General features: G+C 44.4%; 1 protein-coding gene across 1 annotated transcript; it reads left to right on the top strand.

Annotated features, from left to right (window-relative positions):
* Window positions 1-226: 226 nt before the first annotated feature.
* FECH (ferrochelatase) lies at window positions 227-17,498 on the top strand (the record flags this gene model as incomplete). The annotated part of the gene is made up of 11 exons (XM_082497830.1): window positions 227-290; window positions 2,762-2,867; window positions 4,106-4,225; window positions 4,605-4,753; window positions 11,007-11,141; window positions 11,685-11,791; window positions 13,855-13,953; window positions 14,744-14,851; window positions 15,681-15,845; window positions 16,274-16,333; window positions 16,795-17,498. 11 exons carry the CDS (start codon window positions 227-229, stop codon window positions 16,927-16,929), a joined length of 1,248 nt encoding a protein of 415 aa, XP_082353956.1. The 3' UTR covers window positions 16,930-17,498.
* Window positions 17,499-20,529: the final 3,031 nt, after the last annotated feature.

Below are 20,529 nucleotides of genomic sequence, written 5' to 3'. Positions count from 1 at the left end.
TCGCCTCCCAGCCCTCGCTCCTGTGGTAACCGCCTCACACAGCGACTCTGGCGGGGGCCCGGGGCAGAGCAGCCTGAGGGATTCCCGGCTCGGCCCCGTCGCCTCCGCCGCCGCCCCCCGGCACCGCCCTCGCTGCCGTACGGCAGCGAGGGCGGTGCCGGGGGGCGGCGGCGGAGGCGACGGGGCCGTCGGCGGCTGAGGGGCGGTGGCGGCGCCGTCTGAGGGAATGCAGGCGGCCGCCGCCAAGATGGCCGCCGCTGGTGCCGCCGCCGCGCGGGCGGCGCGTCAGTGTGAGTCTATGGGCACCGTCCGCCACCGGGCGAGAAGCGGGAGGGCTGCGGCGGGGAGCGGGGAAGGAGCGGAAGGCTGCTGGCCTTGCCGCGGGGGTTTGGGGGGAGGTTGGTGAGGGGCGGCGGGACGGCGTTACACAACCCCCGGGAGGTGCCTTTGCGTAACGCCGCCGGTGGAGCCGGGGCTTCCCGTACCCGCAGCGGGGCCGCCGCTGCTCCGGGGGTCGGGGGGGTCTCGGCGCGGGTAACCGCGCTGGAGAGAGACCTTCGTTAGGTCCGGCTTAATTGTGGCAGCGGGTGTGAAGCGGCGGGCAGGCTGGCGGTGGGTTTGCCTCTGAGGGCTGCGAGGGTCGGGCGTCTCTCTGAGAGAAATTCGGCCTTTGCGGCGGTCGGGCTCCGGTGTTCACTGTTTGTTTTGGTTTTGGTTTTTTTTTTTTCTCCCTCTCAGGAGTTTAATTTTAAATGAGGCACTGCCCTTTTTAGAAAGCGTTTGTGTGATAGCCATGCTTGTGTAACAATTCGCAGGTTGCCTTTTCAGAATAAGGCCAGGCGGGGTGAGAGGGTGTGAATAATAAAGGCAGTTTTAAGTCAGTTTCACAGCCGTCCGAATCACGGGATCGCTTCGGGTCCCTCTTAAAGGGACCTTTAAGATCATCGAGTCCAACCGTTAACGCTGCCGACGTCCCACGTCTGCCCGTCTTTAAATACCCCCAGGGATGGCTACTCCACCACCGCCCCGGGCAGCCTCTGCCAGTGCTCCACAACCCGTTCCGTGAAGATTTTTTTCCTAATATCCATCCTAATCTTGAGGCCATTTCCTTTCGTCCTAATGCTGCAAGTGCGTGTTACCTGTACTCCCTACATATAGGTATGTGTTGGGTTTTTTACAGCGTGCGGTGGGTTTTGCGTGCTCCTGCCGCAGCAGCTCTCGTCCTGGCTCTGTAAATACAAGGTGTTACCCACTGGCAGCCGTGCGGAGGGGCCTGAGACGCGTGGGAGTGCCGGCACGCTCCCGCCACCAGTTTTGTTGGGCCCTGGCCCCAGAGGCTACTACAATAACGCCACTTCTAAAACTTGTAAGAGAACGCTTTTTTTTCAGTCTTGCATCAAGCTGGAATCGTCGTCATTTTACATCCTGTGTGTTCTGCATCATGTGCTTTATGGTGCAGATAGAAATGTGCCCAGACCTCCCCTTAAGTAAAACAAATGCTTTCCAGTACTTATTTATAGCGCAGAAGGATCAATACAGCCATTGAAACTTATCTTTTTATTGTTCTATACAATTAACATATAGTGTCAGTGCTTCAAAAAGGAATAACCTAAGAACTGGAAGAAGAACATAAGTATTTGTAAAGAGTCTTTCAGGTATCAGCGATGCTTGAAGTTTGCAGCCTTTTATGTCACTGCAGACACAGGCATCCACAGCTACACATTCTTAATCCCGAGTAAGAAGATGGATTTGCAAGATGCTTTTCACTGTCATTGATTTCAGCAGGTTTTAAGGGCGTTCAGCATCTGTTCAGGATGTTATTAGGGACCTGTGAACTGTAAGATGCTCTTCTCAGCAGGCGTATTGGCTGCTGAGGAGGTCTGTGCTATTGGGGCTCAATTGCTGCTGGAACCCCTGCAGTCTGACGAGGGAAGTGTCGCACCAAACAATTGCTGCAGAGCTGGGGATGCAGAATTTAACAATTTTTTTCATCTTGAGCAATTCACACTATTGTTGCACTGAAAAATATCATGTAATGACTATGAACTCCTATGGAAAACAAAGCGTCCTTTTGAAAAAGCAGACTGTAGCCAGCATGTGGGAAGTAAAGTATCCTCTTTTTTTGCTGATGCTGAAATCCAAGAATAATAGAAGCTGCATAGCTGGGTAGTGAGAAAGAAGGCTGTCCACATCCCTGGGTAAATGGATTCTAAAATTGCGTCTCAGTGTACCCAGCTCAGGGTCAGGCTAAGGAGCTGTGCGCTTACGGCTTGCAGGTGCTGGCCTGTGTTGCTGAAGTTTGCTGGGGACCCTAAATTAAGAAATGTCTTACATTGTAGAGGTGGCATAGAAATACTTTGCTTTTCTGGAGTTAGCCCAGGTACGTCTGTACCATGAGGAGTTAGCTAGCTTGACATACTTTCTTCTTCAGCGTGTCAGCCCTGCGTAGTTTCTCTTGTGTTGTCACCACTTATTTTGGACTTATGATTGGAGCTTAAAGATTAGTGAGGCTTTTGTTTGGTTTTAGGTTACTGCCTGGTATCTGAAAGGCTGTTAGTATACAGAGTGTTTAAAGAAAGGCAGAAGCTTGCAATTTCATGACTTTCTTTGATTCCAGGACCTGGAGCTTAAGGGAGAAAACGCCAAGCAGCGTGATACTGCCAAGTGTGTTTATGTAGCTGTTGGGGGATTAGTGCCTATCTGGTGAAGAGACCACTCAGCCTGGTGCAAGGTTATCAATGTGCTGTTATCTTTCTTGCAGTTGTAAAAAGCAGCAGTCAGCTGAGGGTCCAGGTACGATGGAGAGGTCAGGCAACTGCAGCTGCAGTGACAGAAAGCACAAAACTTCAAATTCAGCCAGAAGTGCGGTAAGTTTGCGATGAGGTCTGGGTGGGTGTGACCTTCTGTCCTTGCCCTCTGTCTCTCTCTGATACGGTATGCTGCTTTACTTGCACAGCAAAGCTGGTGAGGTAGTAAAATGTGGCAGTTGTGGGCCTTGATCTAGTTTTTTTGTGCATGTATAATCGCTTCCATCTGGCTGGCTCCATTCACCGAGCCTCTTGTTTTCCCACTCCGTGGGGCAAGGACGGCCTGCCTCATTCGCTGCAGAATGCAGCGAGGCAGTGGCCCGCGCTAAGGCCTAAGGCAGTGCAGAAGCAATAGAAGAACAACAGTAGGATACTATTACTATTTGAGGTTCTGCTTCCTGGGTTTTATTCAGCAACCTCCTGATAGATGCTCCAGGAGGAGGGGAATGGAAACCAAGGTCCCGACCCATCAGGGCAGGCCTAGGCTCCTCTTAGTGCCCCTTTGTAAGACTTTGGCTTTAACAAGAGGAGGGCAAAGCTCCCCCTGCGACCTCAGCTCTGCCTGCTCGGGAGGCGAGAGATCGTGGTCACTGGGCTCCCTTGGGCAGGGGGAACGTTTCAGTGGAGAAATCCACCTCTTGGGTGAGAGTTGTGGTCAGCAGCCGTTTCTGTAAAAGCTGATACTGCCAACTGCTCCACTCTGCTGTGCTGGGAGGGATGTTATCCTTTGAACAGTGTGCTGGACCTGCACCACCTGGATAGAAAACCTGTTGTGAAAAAATCCAAACCAAACAACCCAAGCAAAACCAACCCTGTGCTTATTTTATGTGTAGAATGGGTCTTTGCTGCTTTCACTGCTTCGGGAGATGTGATGTGTCTCCAAAGTAGTGAAGACAAAGACCTGTGTGGGCAGCTCATCTGTTTCCTGTGGAAGCTGCTGCTTGTCTGGAATTTTGGGTTGGAATCTTCAGCTGGCATTCAGCTGAGATAGTTCCTTAGACCCTGTTTTATAATCTCCCTTTACAGCCTTCAGCTGCGAGATAATTTTCTCGGTATATTTCCTGTTAAACTCTGTTGCAAAGTGATTACTTTTTTTAAAAAAAAAGTAAAGATCATGTAAATACTTGTTCTCTGGCTATTCATGCTTGTAGTTTATATTTTTACATAAGCAGGATGAGCATCTAAATAGGATGCTGCTTTTGCAGAATGATGCAGAAGGATAAGCTGATTGTTTTGTAATAATAATAACAAAAAAAGCAGTAGGTCACTAGGATTTGAAATATCTCTTGCTTCCATAGGAAACCTAAAACAGGAATCTTGATGTTAAACATGGGAGGTCCAGAACGGCTGGATGATGTGCACGATTTCTTACTTCGTCTCTTCCTGGACAGAGATTTAATGACGCTTCCAGCTCAAAAGTGAGAAACACTTTGAACTCCTGCGTTACAGTCAGTGTCGCGTGTTGCTGTCTTAGCTGTAGGTTCAAACATTTAACTTCTGTTCATATAAGCATTTCTTAAGACTGTTTCATCTTGGGACCAGTCACTGCAAGAAGTGGTATAATTCTCTGGAAATAGGTGTGCCAAAATCGTTCTCTTCTAATTGCAAATTGTGATTTCCTGTCACCTAGTAAGTTTGGGAAGGGTGATGCAATAGAACATTAAACAAGCCATGCTATGCTGGTTTGCTGTAATTTGGGGAGATTGCCACGGAAAACCCACTACAGTGGAGAGATTTGGGCAAGGGGATGGTGATTTGGGTTATGATGTTAATATGCGTACCTTTTGAATGCTTTAGTAAATTAGCACCGTTCATTGCCAAACGCCGCACACCGAAAATCCAGGAGCAGTACAGCAGGATTGGAGGTGGATCACCGATCAAGAAGTGGACGGCGGTGCAGGGAGAAGGCATGGTGAAACTGCTGGACAGCATGTCTCCTCGCACCGGTACTTCTTTACTCTTGTGCTTGTTAAAAGTTTCTTTTGCTTCATGTGTTGAAAGTATATGCTTGTAAAGCGGCTTTTGCTTCTCCATTGCTATAGTGAGTGTGAACAGTGTTCTCAGTCCTGCTAGGAAATAATGACAAAGCTATTGCAGAAGTTCTTACTTGTTAAAAACTAGGCATATGAAAAAGCATGGGGTTCCCACACATGCAAGTATATTTTTGTGCTGTGGTCACTTCTGTGGCTGCATTGGAGAATGGCTGTGATTTTGGAGAGTACTGTCGGTACTCATTCAGTCTGCAGTAACACAGTGTAGCATCAAGAGCCAACAACCAAATATTTACCTACCTTCTCAGACCAGATCCAGTATGTGCTGTGGTCCAGCTGCCACCTCTGTCTGTGCCCAAGGTAATTAGCTTGAAAGCTGCCTGGGGTAAGTCCACCCTTAGATGCTGTTGGCATGTTTCATCTTGCATAACTTCAGCCTTCAGGAAATAGGGTATATGGCCTAAGCTGGTGATCTCTGCTCTCTCTTTCACAGAGAGAGAGTAGGGCTTGGAGAGAAAGTGATTCAGTTCATCCTAAGGTCATTATCAAAGATGGGGGGGTCACCCTCTAAAGGTACACTTACCTCTCTCCTTTCATTATGGGAAGAAGTCTAGGTGACTGTGATGAACAAAGTATCTTATTTTTAGATGGTCAAAGCATCTTATTTTTAGATGGTTAAAGCCAGGTGCCAGGAGTCTCTGTTGGTGTGTACAACTGCGAGGTGTCACACCTTGCCCTGTAAGCCCTGCTTGAGCTTGAAGAAGTCTACACTGAAGACAAGTGGTTGAGCCTTAGATGATAGGAAAGGGGAATGCATTTCATGTGAACAAATAAGGCAGGCATGGGAGAAGAGTGTTCAGAGGTGGAGATTTGTGACCCTTGGCAGTGGCAGTACAATCTCATGTAATTCTGCTGTCTTTTATAAAGTAGTAGAGGGGGGAATGGTGATCCTCTTAGGCTGCGCATGTGTGTGCACACAGAATAGAAAACGGCTGTCGAGCTAGGGTTTCCTGGCTGTTCATGTTCTGCACACTGGTGCTATTGAGTTTCACAGGGGGGTGGCATCTCCTGCTGTAAAATGCACGGGCACCTTCTCATGGCTGCTCCTTGTAGCTAACTGCAGGATGGTGTCATTTGGCTGCCGCACACTCGCAGCAGCCAGCAGTTAGGGCTCAGAGGAGGGTGCAGCGTTCCCTGATCCTGCTGCTCCCTCCAAGCGCCCTTCCCTGTTCCGGGCCACCTTGGCCAGGGTGCTGTGCAGGGACTGTCTTGATACAGAACAGCTCTGAGGCCAGAACGTAACGCTGTAAAACTTACTGTATTTGCCTTTGTTATGCCAGCCTGAGCCTAAAGAATAGGTGAATGCATGGGAGCCCGACTGTTCTCCAAAGCCGCAGGTGTCTTTCGTTCCTCTGAAATGTCCTTCTGCAGTTATTGCTTGGATGGAATCGGAGCTTTTGGAACTTTGAATGTGTAACTGTTTATAACTGATAAAAGAACTAACACCAATTCGGCCTGATTTCAGGACTGAAGAGGAGGTCAGTTGGAAGAAAAGACAAGGTTTTGTAGCTGAACGTTGCAGGGCTTGGTTAAGTGATAGCAGTGAGCCCCACCGGAGGACATGAGCAGGAGATAAGGCCTGACAGTTTGCCTTGGGTGGAAGTAGATACTGTCTTTGCCAGTTCTTCCTTGACGATAAGAAAACTTGAAAGGTGCATACAGCCTCCCTCCCCTCTCTCCAGATCCCAGAATCTCTCTGAACCTAGCTCCCTCACAGCAAGCTGTGACTTGTATGGCTTACCCTGTGCCAAGCTACCTGGTAGCACTAGTGTGATGGGAAATGGTGCAGATGCTTCTGTGAATGTCCTTTTACTAAGGGCTTCAGCTGACACGTTTTACCGTGCAACTGTGTTGGGGTAGGTGTGCAAACACAGACAACTGCGGTCATTCGCATAGGGTTAATTTGCTGTGATTCAGCCATGTTCAATCTCTCTCCTAAAACCTCCAACCAAATTGATACTTGAGTCATTTTTCACCCAGGTTGAATGTATTCATGGTGGAATTTGCATCAGTTTAACTAAACTGCTTTCAAATTGGTTGTTAGTTGAATTTGACTTCTGCTTGTATTGTTGCTCACTTAGCAGCTGTGATAACTAGAAGTCCATTTCTCCTCTGCTGCTTAGTGAAGGTAAGGTCATTTGCTTACAGTACCTTTTATGCTACAGTTTCTTGCTATGTGACATTAAAACCACAGCGTTAATAAACGTGAGTGGCAGCACTAGAAATTAAACTTCCACATTCATGTAGCAGCTCAACGGTGATGGCCTTCTTCCATGTCTTGCCTCTTGTGGGACTGACAAAAAAGACAGTGAATCACCACTGATTTCACAAAAGCCAGGAGAAGCAGTGGCATGATGGCTGGTCTGTCTGAAATGACCTATCTGGGGGTCACCTTTGTTCCAATAAGGTATTTCTCTGCATTATGCTTTTGGTTCTTGAAGCAGCAGACTACTTTTGCGAGTAGAAGGAATTAACGAGATCACTAAGCTGCCTGCTGAATTCCTCACTGATGTGTTGGCTACAGATAATACTTCTTGTCCTGCCACTCCAATAGGAACACTCAACATTTTCAGTAGAAAAACTACTGGAGTAAGAGAAGCCAAAGAAGATAGCTCTCCATTCTCTTCAGCTCAGCAGCTTTACAACGTATGCTGCTGCAGACCTCCTTCTGCATTCAGTTTCCATGACCTTTGCTGATGTGGTGCTGGTGTGTCAGGGAATCCCTCTCCATGTTTGACAACGCATGTTATTTGATCCTAGCTATTTTGTAATTCTTTGTGGCACCTGCTTCAGACTTTGGTAGAAAAGGCCTAGAGGTAGAAGATTGGTAAAAGGCTCTGGAAGGTGAGAAGTAATGCTCTTGGAAGGCTAGAACCAAATTTATTTCTTTCATGCATTGTGGAACATGTTGCTGATCCTTTCATTTGGGTGATGTTTGGTCCTTTTTTCCACAGATGCTACTCTAGCTTAATTCCATTTGTGGTCCCTGCAGGTATAGTCAAAGCCTGAAGCCAAAACTGCACCAGGCTGCAGCATCCAAGGCGGTAATGGTTTTTAGCAGCAGTAGCCCTTGAAGGGTCAGGCTTGCAACAGGTTCTGAAGATAAGCTTAGAAATTTTATCTGCTTTTCTCAGTGCACCACTCCCTCTTGCTTTTGTCTGGTGACCACTTTTTGTGAAGTCACGCCCTCCTCTGTGCAGTTCTTACACCTGATAAGTCATTTAGAGACCTCCTTTTTTACCTAACGGTAGCTGTAGTTTTAAAAATTGAACGTGCTAACCATTGCTGACAATTGGATCGAGCGCTAACCATTTCCGTAAGCATTTTGAGCAACCTCGCAGTGATACCGAGTACTGTGTTGCTTCAGAATAGCTGGAAACAGTTGGATGTGCTTCCAGGCTGAGCTACACGCTTGGGAATATTGTGTGTTCACAGGTAGCACTTTGGGAGCTCTAAGCCCTGTTAATGAGTAACTCGCAGGTTGTGGTGGTAAGACTTCAGATACATGGCAGAGAAGAAATACTTTGCATAGTTGTTCTACCTCGATCCAGACTTTTGAGGCCTAGAGTTATAGTTGCTGTGTATTTGCAGTTGGTGAAGAGCTCATATTAGACAGTATCAGTTACCACCTGTGAAATTTCCTCCTGCATAAATTAATCAATCTACTGTTTTGCTGACATATAGTATACATTTGACATGTTACACTTCAACAATGGGACTAATACAAAGTAGTAAATAAAGAGCCTCACCCATGTCATCTGGGATCAATATAATTTTTAAATGAAGCTTTATTGTTACGGGCAGCTGTCTGAAAATGAACAAGAGTTCTTCCTTGTGAATGAGTGGGGTTGAGTAGGCTTAGTAGTCTGTAAGAATAAATCACCCAAACATGGTGATAGGAAAATCCATTTCTATTTTTTTTTTTTTTTTAGTGCTGGCATCAAATAGGCTAATGTCTTGCAATGGTGATTATACTTTAAGAAGGCACATCTTGCTTTTTTATTGTTTTTAATTGTAATGGTTCTTAGTATTTCTTACAAGCTCTATTTTAGCTGAGATTCCCTTGACAGCAGAATGAAAGCTCACAGGATGAGGGGGCCACGTCGTTTCTTTAGATTGGCAGCTCTTCTTGGAAGGAGATGTCACTCTCTTTCCAGCAGTTCTGACTCTTAACTGTGACAAGGAAGTGAATATGTATACAGACGTGAAAATCTCTCCTTTGCTGCCTGTGATGCAGGACAAAAACATAATACTGCGAGAGTATTGCAAGAAGTTTCCAAGCTGGCCATGTTTTTTCCTAGTGTGTCCTTTCCCAGGTTAAACTCCTACTGTCTTTGCTCTGGTTAGTCAGACTTTTGTTTTTAATGCCATTTTAAAATGTTAATGAGGTTACTGGCTCCTGGGGCTCCTGAAGTTGGGTCATTATTTGCTACTGCTCCCAGCTGGGAGCTCTCTTGCCTCCTGCAGAGAACTGGGGCTGACTGAACCTGTTTTCTGAATCCTGTATAAATGTACGGAGTGGAGACCGAGGACAGGACATCTGCTTCCTTCAGAAACCTGTTAAATGCTATTTCAGAGCTAGTGACCCGGAAACCCTGAAAAAGAAACTTTGCTTTTGTTCTTCTAAGAACCTCTGTCCTCTACTTAAAAAAAAAAAAAAAACAAAACAAAAAAAAAACCCAACCAAAAAACCACAAAGTAAAACCAACACAAGAAACCTGCCCTCCCTGCCTGCCCCTGACCAAACCATACTCCCCAAACCTTGAAGCCAACGTCCAGAAGATTAAAGTTGAAAAATGGAAAAACCTAAATGGTTGTCCTCGGAGACAATAGTATTGCCTCCAAAATAAAGTGTTTAAAGGCATGAAGATTTCTATGATAAACACCCAGAAACCAGAATGAAAGAGCACGTGACCCTTATGCAGTACCACTGATCTCCTGCCCCAAACAACAGTCCCGGTCCTCGGGGGTTTATGTGCAAACGGAGCAGGCTCAGCAGGGTGGGGGAAGGCATCTTCTCTTGTGAGGATGGTGAACCAGAGCACTAGCATCAAACAACGGTTTCACCTTGGTTTGGTTTTAGCTTTGTTTTTTAATGTGATTAACTGGAGGCAAGGAAGTGGAAAGAAGTGAAGTAGAATTACATCTGTATAAAACGGTGAAGGAAAAGGTGAAGGAAATGTCAGGGAGCCAGGCCTTTGCTGAAGCTGAAATAGGAGTTAGAGGGCAGGGAAGGGAGGACGTGTGGAGCAGACGGTCGGTACTGGGAATTCTGCCTGAATGCCCCTGCAGTGCTGGGACTGAGGGCCTGATCCAGCAAAGGCATACGAATCCTCCATGCAGTGAAGGCATCCTGTTTGGATGACTTCTCTGTTGGTACCTGGAGCATGAAAGGGATAAAATTATCTGATTTTCTTGAAATGCCTTATAGGCAGGTCATGTCTGTAAGGTGCAGGGCCTTTTCCGGTTTGAAGAGGATCCCTGTAGAGCAGAATATCTCAGTGCAGGCACACAAAATTGCGACCCAATTATATTGAAAGTTTAGGTAAATAAAATTACCTGGAATGTGCAAACTGCTTAAACAATGTGTTTCCTTTTGTATGGCAGAATGAAGAAAGCCTTGTCTTTCCTGAGGTTTTGGCATTTTAGTTACACTGGTGTATTTAAAACATCTGATTTCAGTGGGTTGAGCTGTGCTGTTAGGAAGCCCGTAGCACGTCTGTAGCTGTGATCTGTGTTAGGGCGTAGTAGTGTTCATTTAGCACCTCATAGTGACATCTTTTTACCAATACATCCTTTAAATCGGAACTTGCTCAGCGAAATGTCAGAGCTCTGTACAGTCTGGAAGCCACGCCTCAGCTAAACTGAGTAAAAGCAGAGGAGTGATGCTTCCTGCAGAAGCAAGCAATAGTATACATCACTTTTAAATTCTAATAGCAGCAAAGAGAGTTACCAGAAAAATACTTGGCCAAAGAAAGCTGTGTTTGTATGACAGTGGTTTAGAAAAGTAGCCAGAAAATTATCGACAAGTTAGTTTATTTCGGCAGTTTCAGTCAGTCTGATTCTGTACTTTGTACTTATTAATGATGTGTTACTGAGTTCTTGTTTGTTTTTTCTGCAATTTCTTTTCCTGTGCTTTGGCTGGCAGCGCCTCACAAATACTACATTGGCTTCCGGTACGTCCATCCTCTGACAGAAGAAGCAATTGAAGAGATGGAGAAAGATGGCATTGAAAGGGCTATCGCTTTCACACAGTACCCTCAGTACAGTTGTTCTACCACAGGTGAGTGCCTGCGCAGGAGCAGAGCACAGACAGAGGCGAACATAGGCACACGTCTGCAAGCCTCGAGGGAGCATGTGGAGTGTCAGTGCAAGCTCTCCTGTCTTCCTCAAAGTGCCCATTCCATTGGCTTCGTTGCCAACTCAAGATCCACTGTATTTACTATAATTCCAAATTTTAGGTAGAAACTTTTTAACTAAGGGTAGCTTTATGTTACCATTGTTATTGTGAGATAACGTAAACTGAAGGCTCAGAAACACAACTGACTGAGCTTTCTTTGTGGAAACTACAGCAATTGTTCTTCAGTTAAAGAATGGTTTACCAAATTGTTCTTGGCTTGTACGTTGCATGAACTTTGATATAATTGGTACATTGTATGAACTTTGATGTAATTGTTCCCATTTGAGGCTCTCAGTTCTGATTTATGGTTGCATTTTAAATATGTAGCATTTTAAAATATTATAATACCTTGCTACAAAACCATTCTTACCTGACAAGTTGTTAATGACTTGGCTGAACTTATGTTCTTAATTCTCTGCATTTCAGGAAGCAGTTTAAATGCCATTTATCGCTACTATAATAAAAAGGGGGAGAAGCCAAAGATGAAGTGGAGTATAATTGACCGATGGCCCACACATCCCCTTCTTATTCAGGTATGGATTTGTATAAGAGTCTTTGAAGTTAGCGGTCAGAATGAGAGGTGTGGACTGAGCAGGTCTGATATCTCATCAAATTGGCATTCCCTGGGGTTTTCTTAGATTGGTTGATGTGGGAGAAACTTGGTATCTTTGCATTGCCAGCTGACTTTAAAACAACAAAGAACTAAGTAAATACAGATATTTACTGATTTTCCTTTTTATAAATATTTGTTACCAGTAAAAATACAGTATAATGTTAAGCAACAGAAACATTCTGAGGAAACACTTCGCTTAGATCAAGTCTTAGCTTCTAACAAAGCTTACAAGGTATTTAGCTATAGAATGTACTGAAAGAAGATGAGCCTATTTGCTGATTTAGGCTGTTTATATATTTTCTTAAAAAAAAAAAAAAAAAACAAAACCGAGAAGAATAAAAAGGAATGCTTCAAGTTGAGGGTACTTTTTAGTTATGGTAATGAAATGTGTCTTGTCTACTGGGTATGAAATTACAGGAGAAGGATGGTTATCTGTCACAATAGTGTGTGAAAGTGACCACCATGCATATCTTGTTTTAAAAGCATAGTCATATTATCATAACTGTTTGCTGGAAGGGACCTCTAGAGGTCATTAGTCCAGATTCCTGCTCAGAGCAGGTCTGTGGTCAACACACACGTGGATCATGTCGGTTTGTCAGATTCTCATCCAGCAGCAGAGAGGTAATTCCAGGCGCAGCACCGGCTGTGGCAGGAGCAATTAAGGGAAACTTTACTGCTCCTTCCTTTTCAGAGAAAATGGCATTTTTGTCTTTGTTGGGGAGCTTCTCCTCTAGTTTGGGTTTTGCAATTTTTGTGGTGTGCTGAACAGATGATAAAAACAACTGAAGGAAGGCAAGGTAGAACTGCCCACAGTGTGCTGTTCCCCTAACGAGCTGCCTGAGCGTGATGCTGTCCTGGGACGTGCCGTTGTTACTATGCCCTCTGCATGCCTTCAGTATGTATTCTCCTTGCCTTCAGTGAAATGTTTCAGCAGAGTTCAGGAACCTTTCATGTCTTCAGGGAACCTGCAAAATGGTTTCCATTAGACAGAGCATATACAACCTGGGTTTTGGTTGGTTGGTTTGTTGTTTTTTGTTTTTTAATAAGCTCACCAATGTACATTTCCTTAAGCCTGGGGAGGCTGTAATTGAAAGGGTTGGCTCAGCCTCTGAGTATAAAGTTGAAATGGAAATTAAAATTCTTAACACTTCTGATCTGTTTTTCACTGTGAAATATCTAAGAGAGAGAACCATCCGGGACAGAGTTGTTTCATGCTCCTGCAGCACCACGTGCCAGCAGCGATGGCAGCTGCTTTTCTCTCTGGGCACTGCCTCAGTCTAGCTCTGCGTATGCAGTGTTACAGCTCAGCTCAGATGCTGGCGGTGAGAGTGAAGGGTCAGTGCTATTTCCCTGCATTCTTGTGTAGTACTAACAACATTTCAGGTGTTGATGGACAGAGATGTCCATCTCTCCTGTCAGCTGAGCTCAAGGTGGAGATTTCTGAGTACATTTGAATAGAGTTGTCTCAAACTTGCCTCAACGGTCCATTAGGGGACACCTTTCGCAGAGGTGTGTTCTCCGATGCCACCTGTATATACTCTAATTTAGTCTAAGTGTGAAAGGGCTGCTAAGAGAGGATGGTTGTGCTCTGTGCATTCACCTTTTCCCTCTCCCTCTTCCCTAGCAGCTGCACACAAGTGCCCTCCGAAGCCAGGGAACCGCTCTTCAGAGGTGGTAGAGGAGAGTTGGGTTGAATTGGTTATGTTCTTTAAGTTTGTTACCAGCGTCTTAAAACCATTGGGATCATCAAAAGTTCACTGGAGCCTTTGGTGTATTGGGACTAGGTACTGTGTGATTAATGTATGCTTGAGAGTATGTCATACGTGCCGTCTCTCGCTATTGCCGCACCCATACTGCAAGGGGAATTTTGAAGTTCTTAAGGCAACCTGGAACATTGAAGCTGCCTGTCTTGGGTCATTTGAGAGCATATAATGCCTCTCAGTGTTTCTGATTCAGGGTTTGCTACTTTTTTTCTCTAAACAGTGCTTCACCGATCACATACAGAAGGAACTGAACCTGTTTCCACCTGACAAAAGGAAAGATGTCGTCATCCTCTTCTCGGCTCACTCGCTGCCCATGTCTGTGAGTTGCGTCAGGCCGTTTCTGTCATTGTTAGACCAGAGTCCCGCTGGCCGGGCTGAATGGAAGGGCATGCGGCTCTCCCACCTGCGGGGTAGGGCCACAGCTGTGGAAGTGCCAGGCAAATATGAAAGAGAAATATGAAGGCGAGTTAGTGAGTTGCAGGTGGCAGCCTGACATGGAGCTGAAGGTGAGGCACGCGAGCTGCGGTTACTCTCCTGCGCGCTTACTCGCATCTGTGCTGTTGGACACCATTGAAGATGGGGCGCTGGGCTCGGTCAGGCTCGGTATGGGTGCTTTCGTGGCCTCACGAACTTGCCAGCTCAAACCCAGATGGTAATGGAAGGGAAAACTTGGTTATTTTCTCACCTCTAGAAAGCAGTAATAATGCTTTCCCTGAAGGAATGAAAGCAAAATCTTTTCAAGGTGGCAATAAATGACTTGATCCTCTGTCAGCCTCCCAGCAACTGCAGTGAAGCGGCTCTTGGAGCATGTTTAAAAAATGCAGTGCTGTTACCGAAATGTAACTGTATCTATATACGATGATATAATAATTTATCTTTTATCATGGGAAGAAGGAGGAGTAGGTGCTCTGGTAAAGCAGCTTCATCGTGAATTTTGCTGGGCAAGAATGCAGTTTTTCTTCCCTGTTTTGGATGAGCCCAGCACTTGATATAGCTCATCCTGGGCACAGCCGTATCGCGCACAGCATGCTCGCCCTTCCCAGTCTTTAGGTAGTCTTTGCCTAAACACATTCACTGAAAGAAAAAGGTCTGGTGTTTCTGTGTTGTAGGTAGTGAACCGTGGTGATCCGTATCCTCAAGAAGTGGGAGCTACTGTCCAGAGAGTCATGGAGAAGCTGAACTACTCCAACCCTTACAGGCTTGTGTGGCAGTCCAAGGTATGTGCTCAGGGAAGCTGCAAAGCCGCCTGCCACCGTAAAGCTCTTCAGGTGATGGGGTTTATGATCTTCCAGCTTAAGAAGATCACAACCTCCGTGCCTTTTTTCCATTTCCACCAAGTGTTTCTGCTAGAACAGGATCCCCATCTTTTACTCAAATTCAGTCTTTCCAGATACTCTATCCACAGTTTCTCTGAGCAATTTTTCCAAAGTCATTAATGTGATACAGGCATTCTTTATAATAATATGAGCCTAATCCAAACAGGTTTCATCATTCTTGACCAGGACTGCTTGCATTTCTTTGTACCACTTATCTTCCTTGCTATTTGCAGTAGTAATAAGTTTTACCAGAATTACGTAGTACAAAGTAACCTTATGTTTCAAGGGCATTACACCTATTATGCCATTCTTACCTTGTTCTTAAAGTTGCGTATCATAGTACATCAGCACTGAATACTTCATGGATAGTAAAAGGGGTAAGGACAGTTTGCTACAGAATGGTAACTTTAAAAGGCAAGTAAACCCTGTGCAGTAGTGGTCAGGGTTTTATTGAACTGAGAACAGTAGACCTTTATTTACCTGTTCACTTATTTTAATGAGATTCTCATTTAGGCCAGCTCAGGTTCTGTTTCATTGGGATTTAAATGATGGGACAGTATGTCTTCATGAAAAAATAGAGAAAGTGAGAGGTGCTATCAAAAGCAGACAGATACAAATAACTGGCTCCATCTTAAACATAATCTGGCCTGTGTGGTCCTGCTTAAGTGTTCTTCGTAAGAATTATTTAATGAGGGTGTTTTTCTTTATTTCCCTCCCCCTTTTCTTACAGGTTGGACCAATGCCTTGGCTTGGGCCACAGACAGATGAGACCATTAAAGGACTGTGCCAAAGAGGAAAGAAGAACATGTTGCTGGTCCCCATAGCATTTACAAGTGACCACATTGAAACACTTTATGAACTGGATATTGAGTATGCCCAAGTTTTAGCGAATGAGGTGAGTGTTTTATAGTTTCTGTGACTGTTTAGATAGTGGTCCTCTGAAATGACTTTTTCTGTTTTGAAACTTGCTTTGTAGTTGCTTTTTGCAATATGCAAATTTTATTTTTCTGTAAATTGAAAATTACTCTGAACTGGCTTAGCTCCAATTAATTTTTAGCAACACAAAGCAGGTGGGATTTTGTCTTTTTAGGTTTAACTCTTTAAGCCGCTACTATCCTTACTAAAAAGAATCTTTGAATTTTTGGCAGCAAAGTGAAATTTTGCATCATAGTTATTTTTCCTGTTTTGAAAAGAAACCAAGATATTGCATTTAATTCCATCATTTTGGGGTAACTTCTGCATGAAGTAGAAAGGAATATTTTGAAGGCTAACTAGTGAAGAACGTAGCAGCTTTAACTTCTTTTCTCCTTATTTTCGATTCAGTGTGGAGTTGAAAATATCAGAAGAGCAGAATCTCTTAATGGAAATCCACTGTTCTCCAAGGTATCTTCTTTGTTGCAATAGTTGTAAAAGTTTGCATTTGTGTGTTCCCTACTAGATTATAGATGTCGTCTTGTAGTTCTAAAGTATTTTGAGTTTAAGAGCAAAAATGGAAACCCTTGTACTTAATCTGTATATGCCGAGGTGTTTTCTTTCACTGGTTTGTGGTGGTTGTTTTTAAAAAAAAAAATTTCAAAAGTTTGGTTTGACAAAAAAAGAAAAACCATTTTGTATTTATTTGTAGTAATCTTTTAATTAAGTATTTTTCTTAAGGTGCTGTGCCAATGCAAGTTTCAAGCAGGATTTTTCCCCTGAAGTAAAGGGGGATGGTGCTTAAAAAGTGTGGTCTGATGGATACACAGCTTGGCAATCTCAGCAGTCAGCGTGACACATGTTAAAGCATTTTTTTTTATTTTATGTAGATAGGTTTGCTCACTTCTGTTTTTTAATTAACTGTCTTTCAGGCTCTGGCAGACTTGGTCTGTTCACATATCCAGTCGAATGAAATCTGCTCTAGGCAGTTAACTCTCTGCTGTCCGCTCTGTGTAAATCCCGTCTGCAGGGAGACAAAAGCCTTCTTCACCAACCAACAGCTGTGATGGGAGCTCCAGGAGACCACCGCTGGATTGTAGAGGAAAAGCGCCCTGTTGAAGCAGTGCACAGGAGAAAAACCGCTTGACCAAATTCTACGCTGTTACATACTTACAGGCTGGTGGTCTGTGATGTTAACCTCATGTTAGTGAGGAGAAGTTGACTTTTTTGGTTTATTTTTTCTTATGTTTTCTTTGTTTGAGAAGAGTTTGTAGAAAGAAGGAAAATAAGGGGTTTATCATGTGAGATGTGAAAAGATCTCATTTAATCTGATTCTGATTGGACTTAGCATAAGCTCATAAGTATGCACTGAAAAACTTTAAAAAAACATTCTACAAATTAGCTTCTATTTCCTATGCAGGGATTTATTTGTATGTAGTTTTGTCATGAGTGCATTAATTTCAACTTTCCAGGTCAATTATTTGTTTTGCCTATGCTTAAGATAGACTATAACCAGCGTAGTCACCGATTGTCTCTTCTGAGAGTGATTTTTCAGTTGGGTTTGAAGATCAAGTAGCTTCTAATTCTTTTTAAATACTGTGTGTATTTTTTCAGAACATAAAGATAAGGCTTTGTTTTGGTTTGGTTTTTTTTCTCCTGCCAGAAACTTCCGGTGAAAGCTTAGCTGGGATAGTAGAACGCACAAGATTTGTTTACATTTTCCAGAAAAAACACTCTCATTATCTGCAGGAAAGCCTCTGCATTTGCCAAGCATAAAATGAAAGGAATAAACCTGCTTGGGTGATGCGGAAGAACACGCTCGGTTGAAACAAACTGTGTATGTTTCAAATCTAGCAGCTATCAGCAGCATCTCTGGAAACATGTTGGTTTATCTTTTAAGCAGAATGGCTTTTTAAAATTATTATTAAAAAGGGCTTTCTCTGTTTGGTTAAGTAAATTTAGGAAGTCGGGGTTGCTCTCCAGAGGTTTATAGATCTGCTCTGTGCTTTCTACTGTGCCACAGTGCTGTGGTTTTTGTGGGATACCTATGGAGTTCCGTAGGTACAATTGATCTGGCTTAATTGATGTTGTTATTTAAAGCTGAGATGATAAGTCAGGAGTCATTTACATAGCTGATGCCCGAGAGCAGGCAGCCCCGCGGGCTGACAGCTGTGTACTTACACATTCCTTTGTCAACAGCCGAATTTTGTCTGTTAGATTTTTGGCACTGAGCGTGGGCGGGGAGTATGCGCTCATAACCCAGCTAAACCTTGTGCTTGTTTTGGCAGGCGTTTGGGTGCATCAGGACTGATGAATCCGCTCCTAAATAGTGGTAGCTTTGTAGAGTGAAAAAACCTTTTTAGGGTAGTATTCCCTCGCCATCAGCACCAGGACCGGTGTCCGGGTTAGTCTTGGGATAGGAGGGGCCTTTTCTGAAAGGCTGGTCGCCACACAGCACTCCTGGGCTTGGCACTTGAAGTAGTTCAGGGCAGAAGTACTGCAGCACCTCAATCAGTGGTCCTCTCGCACAGGGCCCTCTCCTCCTGGGTGGGACAAAGGAGGAGCAAAGCTGTGACAGTGTTCTGTGGGACTGAGCCATATGTGTATTAGTCTAGCTGTCGACTTCATGGGTATAAATGTTTACTTCACGTAATTAGCACTGAAATGCCAGTACTTTGGCAATGCAGGTTGTTTTCTGTAAATTGGCGATTCAGCTAATCGTGATGTTTGAGAAGCAGATGCTGTGCTGCTCAGACAGTTTTATTTGCTGATGTAATTACGAGGCATGAACAGTTTGAACCTCTGATCTTTCAAGGACGGGGTTGTTTAAAAAGAAAACAGACCTCTCTTGCTATAGCAGGGGTTTATCTTGTTCTATTTTATGTTGAAAGAATTGAACATGGGATACTGAAGAAATGAATGGATGCTGTGTCGATCAGCCAGTGGGCCGAGTACTGCCATGGAGCGATGTCAATCCTACTGTACAGCCTCGCCTGGGCCTGTGGCCTAATACGTCTTGGGAGTTGATTGACGTGTCTCCACTGCCATACTGCAGCTTCCGAGTGTGATTATGGTGGGCCAGACTTAAACTCCTTCAGTGCCAGAACCTCCTACGTTACTGCTGTCCCTCGTTGCTTTAGCAGAAAGAAGTCTTCCTTGACCCTTCGTGCTGGTGCCTGCTTCAGTGGCAGGGAGCCAGCAGCCGGGACTTCTCTTCTCCCTGTCTTGCTCTGTTCTTGGTCTCTGATCGCCGATTCTGCTGCAAAGCTGATTCCTGCCCTTGCTCAGGTGGAGCAGGTGGTTATCACGTGTATGGAAGGGTGGCATTTTCATGGAAAAGCTTTGAATCAATGTTAAATGAGTAAAAATGTCTGCAGTGTGTGTGGGAAGGGAACACTGGCCTCATCTCTCGTTGGACAAAGAACTTCCTTTCTCTGTCCCTGTTTCTCTGTTTGACACTTAGGGGTCAGTGGAAAACAGCCTGTTTTGTAGAATCTTCCTACTTAGACCTCTCTCCTACCAGCTGAAGGGTATATTGACCTGCAAATCCAGGTTGTGACCGGCACGTTTAGAAGTGTGGCTGAAGCTGGCACCTGAAGGTTAACTTTACATGAACATTGTGATGCTATAAATACAGATTGGCTTTTTATTTCCGTACTGGAGAGAGTACTGAATATATCAGCCGGCACTAATTATGAGGCATTACGTTTGTCCCCAGTTGTAAAAGGTATTTAAAATTCACTTTTTAGTATGCTAACCACAAGTGAGATAATTACTAAGCCTATTGCTGCTATTAGACCATAATGTAGAAATCACTTAATTTTCTAGCTTTTAGCAGATGGATCTCGTCTCATAGAGCTGGGCGGGTTCTTCATATTGCTGAACAGATCATGTAATGCTATTTAACACACATAATTTTGTCTTAGTGCAGCATCGAGAGCCTTTTGAAAAACTATCTGAGCAAGTTAGCTAGCAGCTCTGCCTAATATTTTTAATAGAAATCAAGATAACTGAGACTGGTAATAGTGGCGATTCTGCTGCCACTGAAATCTTCTAACTTTGGGGTTTTTGTCTGGGAGTGTTTCTGACTATGCTGACTAACAGTGGAATTCATCTGACCTTACTTTAGATGCTTCCGATCTGGATGTAAACATCTGAGCTGGTTTCCTGGGTACTATTTATGGCCAAAAGATTGTTTTAATGCATGAATCTGAGAAATTATTCATCTCTCAAAGCAGATTTCCACAACGGGCTGGATGAGTTTCAATCTGTTGCTGCCTCTGACCGTGAAGGGAGCGTGGTGGACTAACTTGGAGGTAGTTAGCTATGTTGCACATGCCTAACATGGAGATGAATCCCACCCATTTATGTGCCTTCTTCTTTAGCACTCTGGCAGTGGCACGTAGCCACTGCGTTTGGGAGATTGCAGTCTTAACCCCACAGTTATGCATTCAGTTTGCCCCTCTGGCAGATTTTAACTGTTTTGGTGCTACGAAGTCAGGACCCAGTCTCGTCAGATCCTGAGCACTTTCTGCTTGGGTTGAATTGATTTGAGCATATGGAAGTGTCAGTATCTGGGAGACTCTAGTCCTCAGACAATAATCTAGTTTGATTTTTTCATTATCAGTTACACTCCTTTTGCGGTACTTCATTTCATTTGCAAGTGT

Source organism: Vanellus vanellus (genome assembly GCF_965231255.1).
Source record: "Vanellus vanellus genome assembly, chromosome: Z".
In the NCBI taxonomy this organism is placed as follows: domain Eukaryota; kingdom Metazoa; phylum Chordata; class Aves; order Charadriiformes; family Charadriidae; genus Vanellus; species Vanellus vanellus.
Note: the sequence above shows the minus strand (reverse complement) of the source record. Positions and strands in the feature narration are given on the sequence as shown.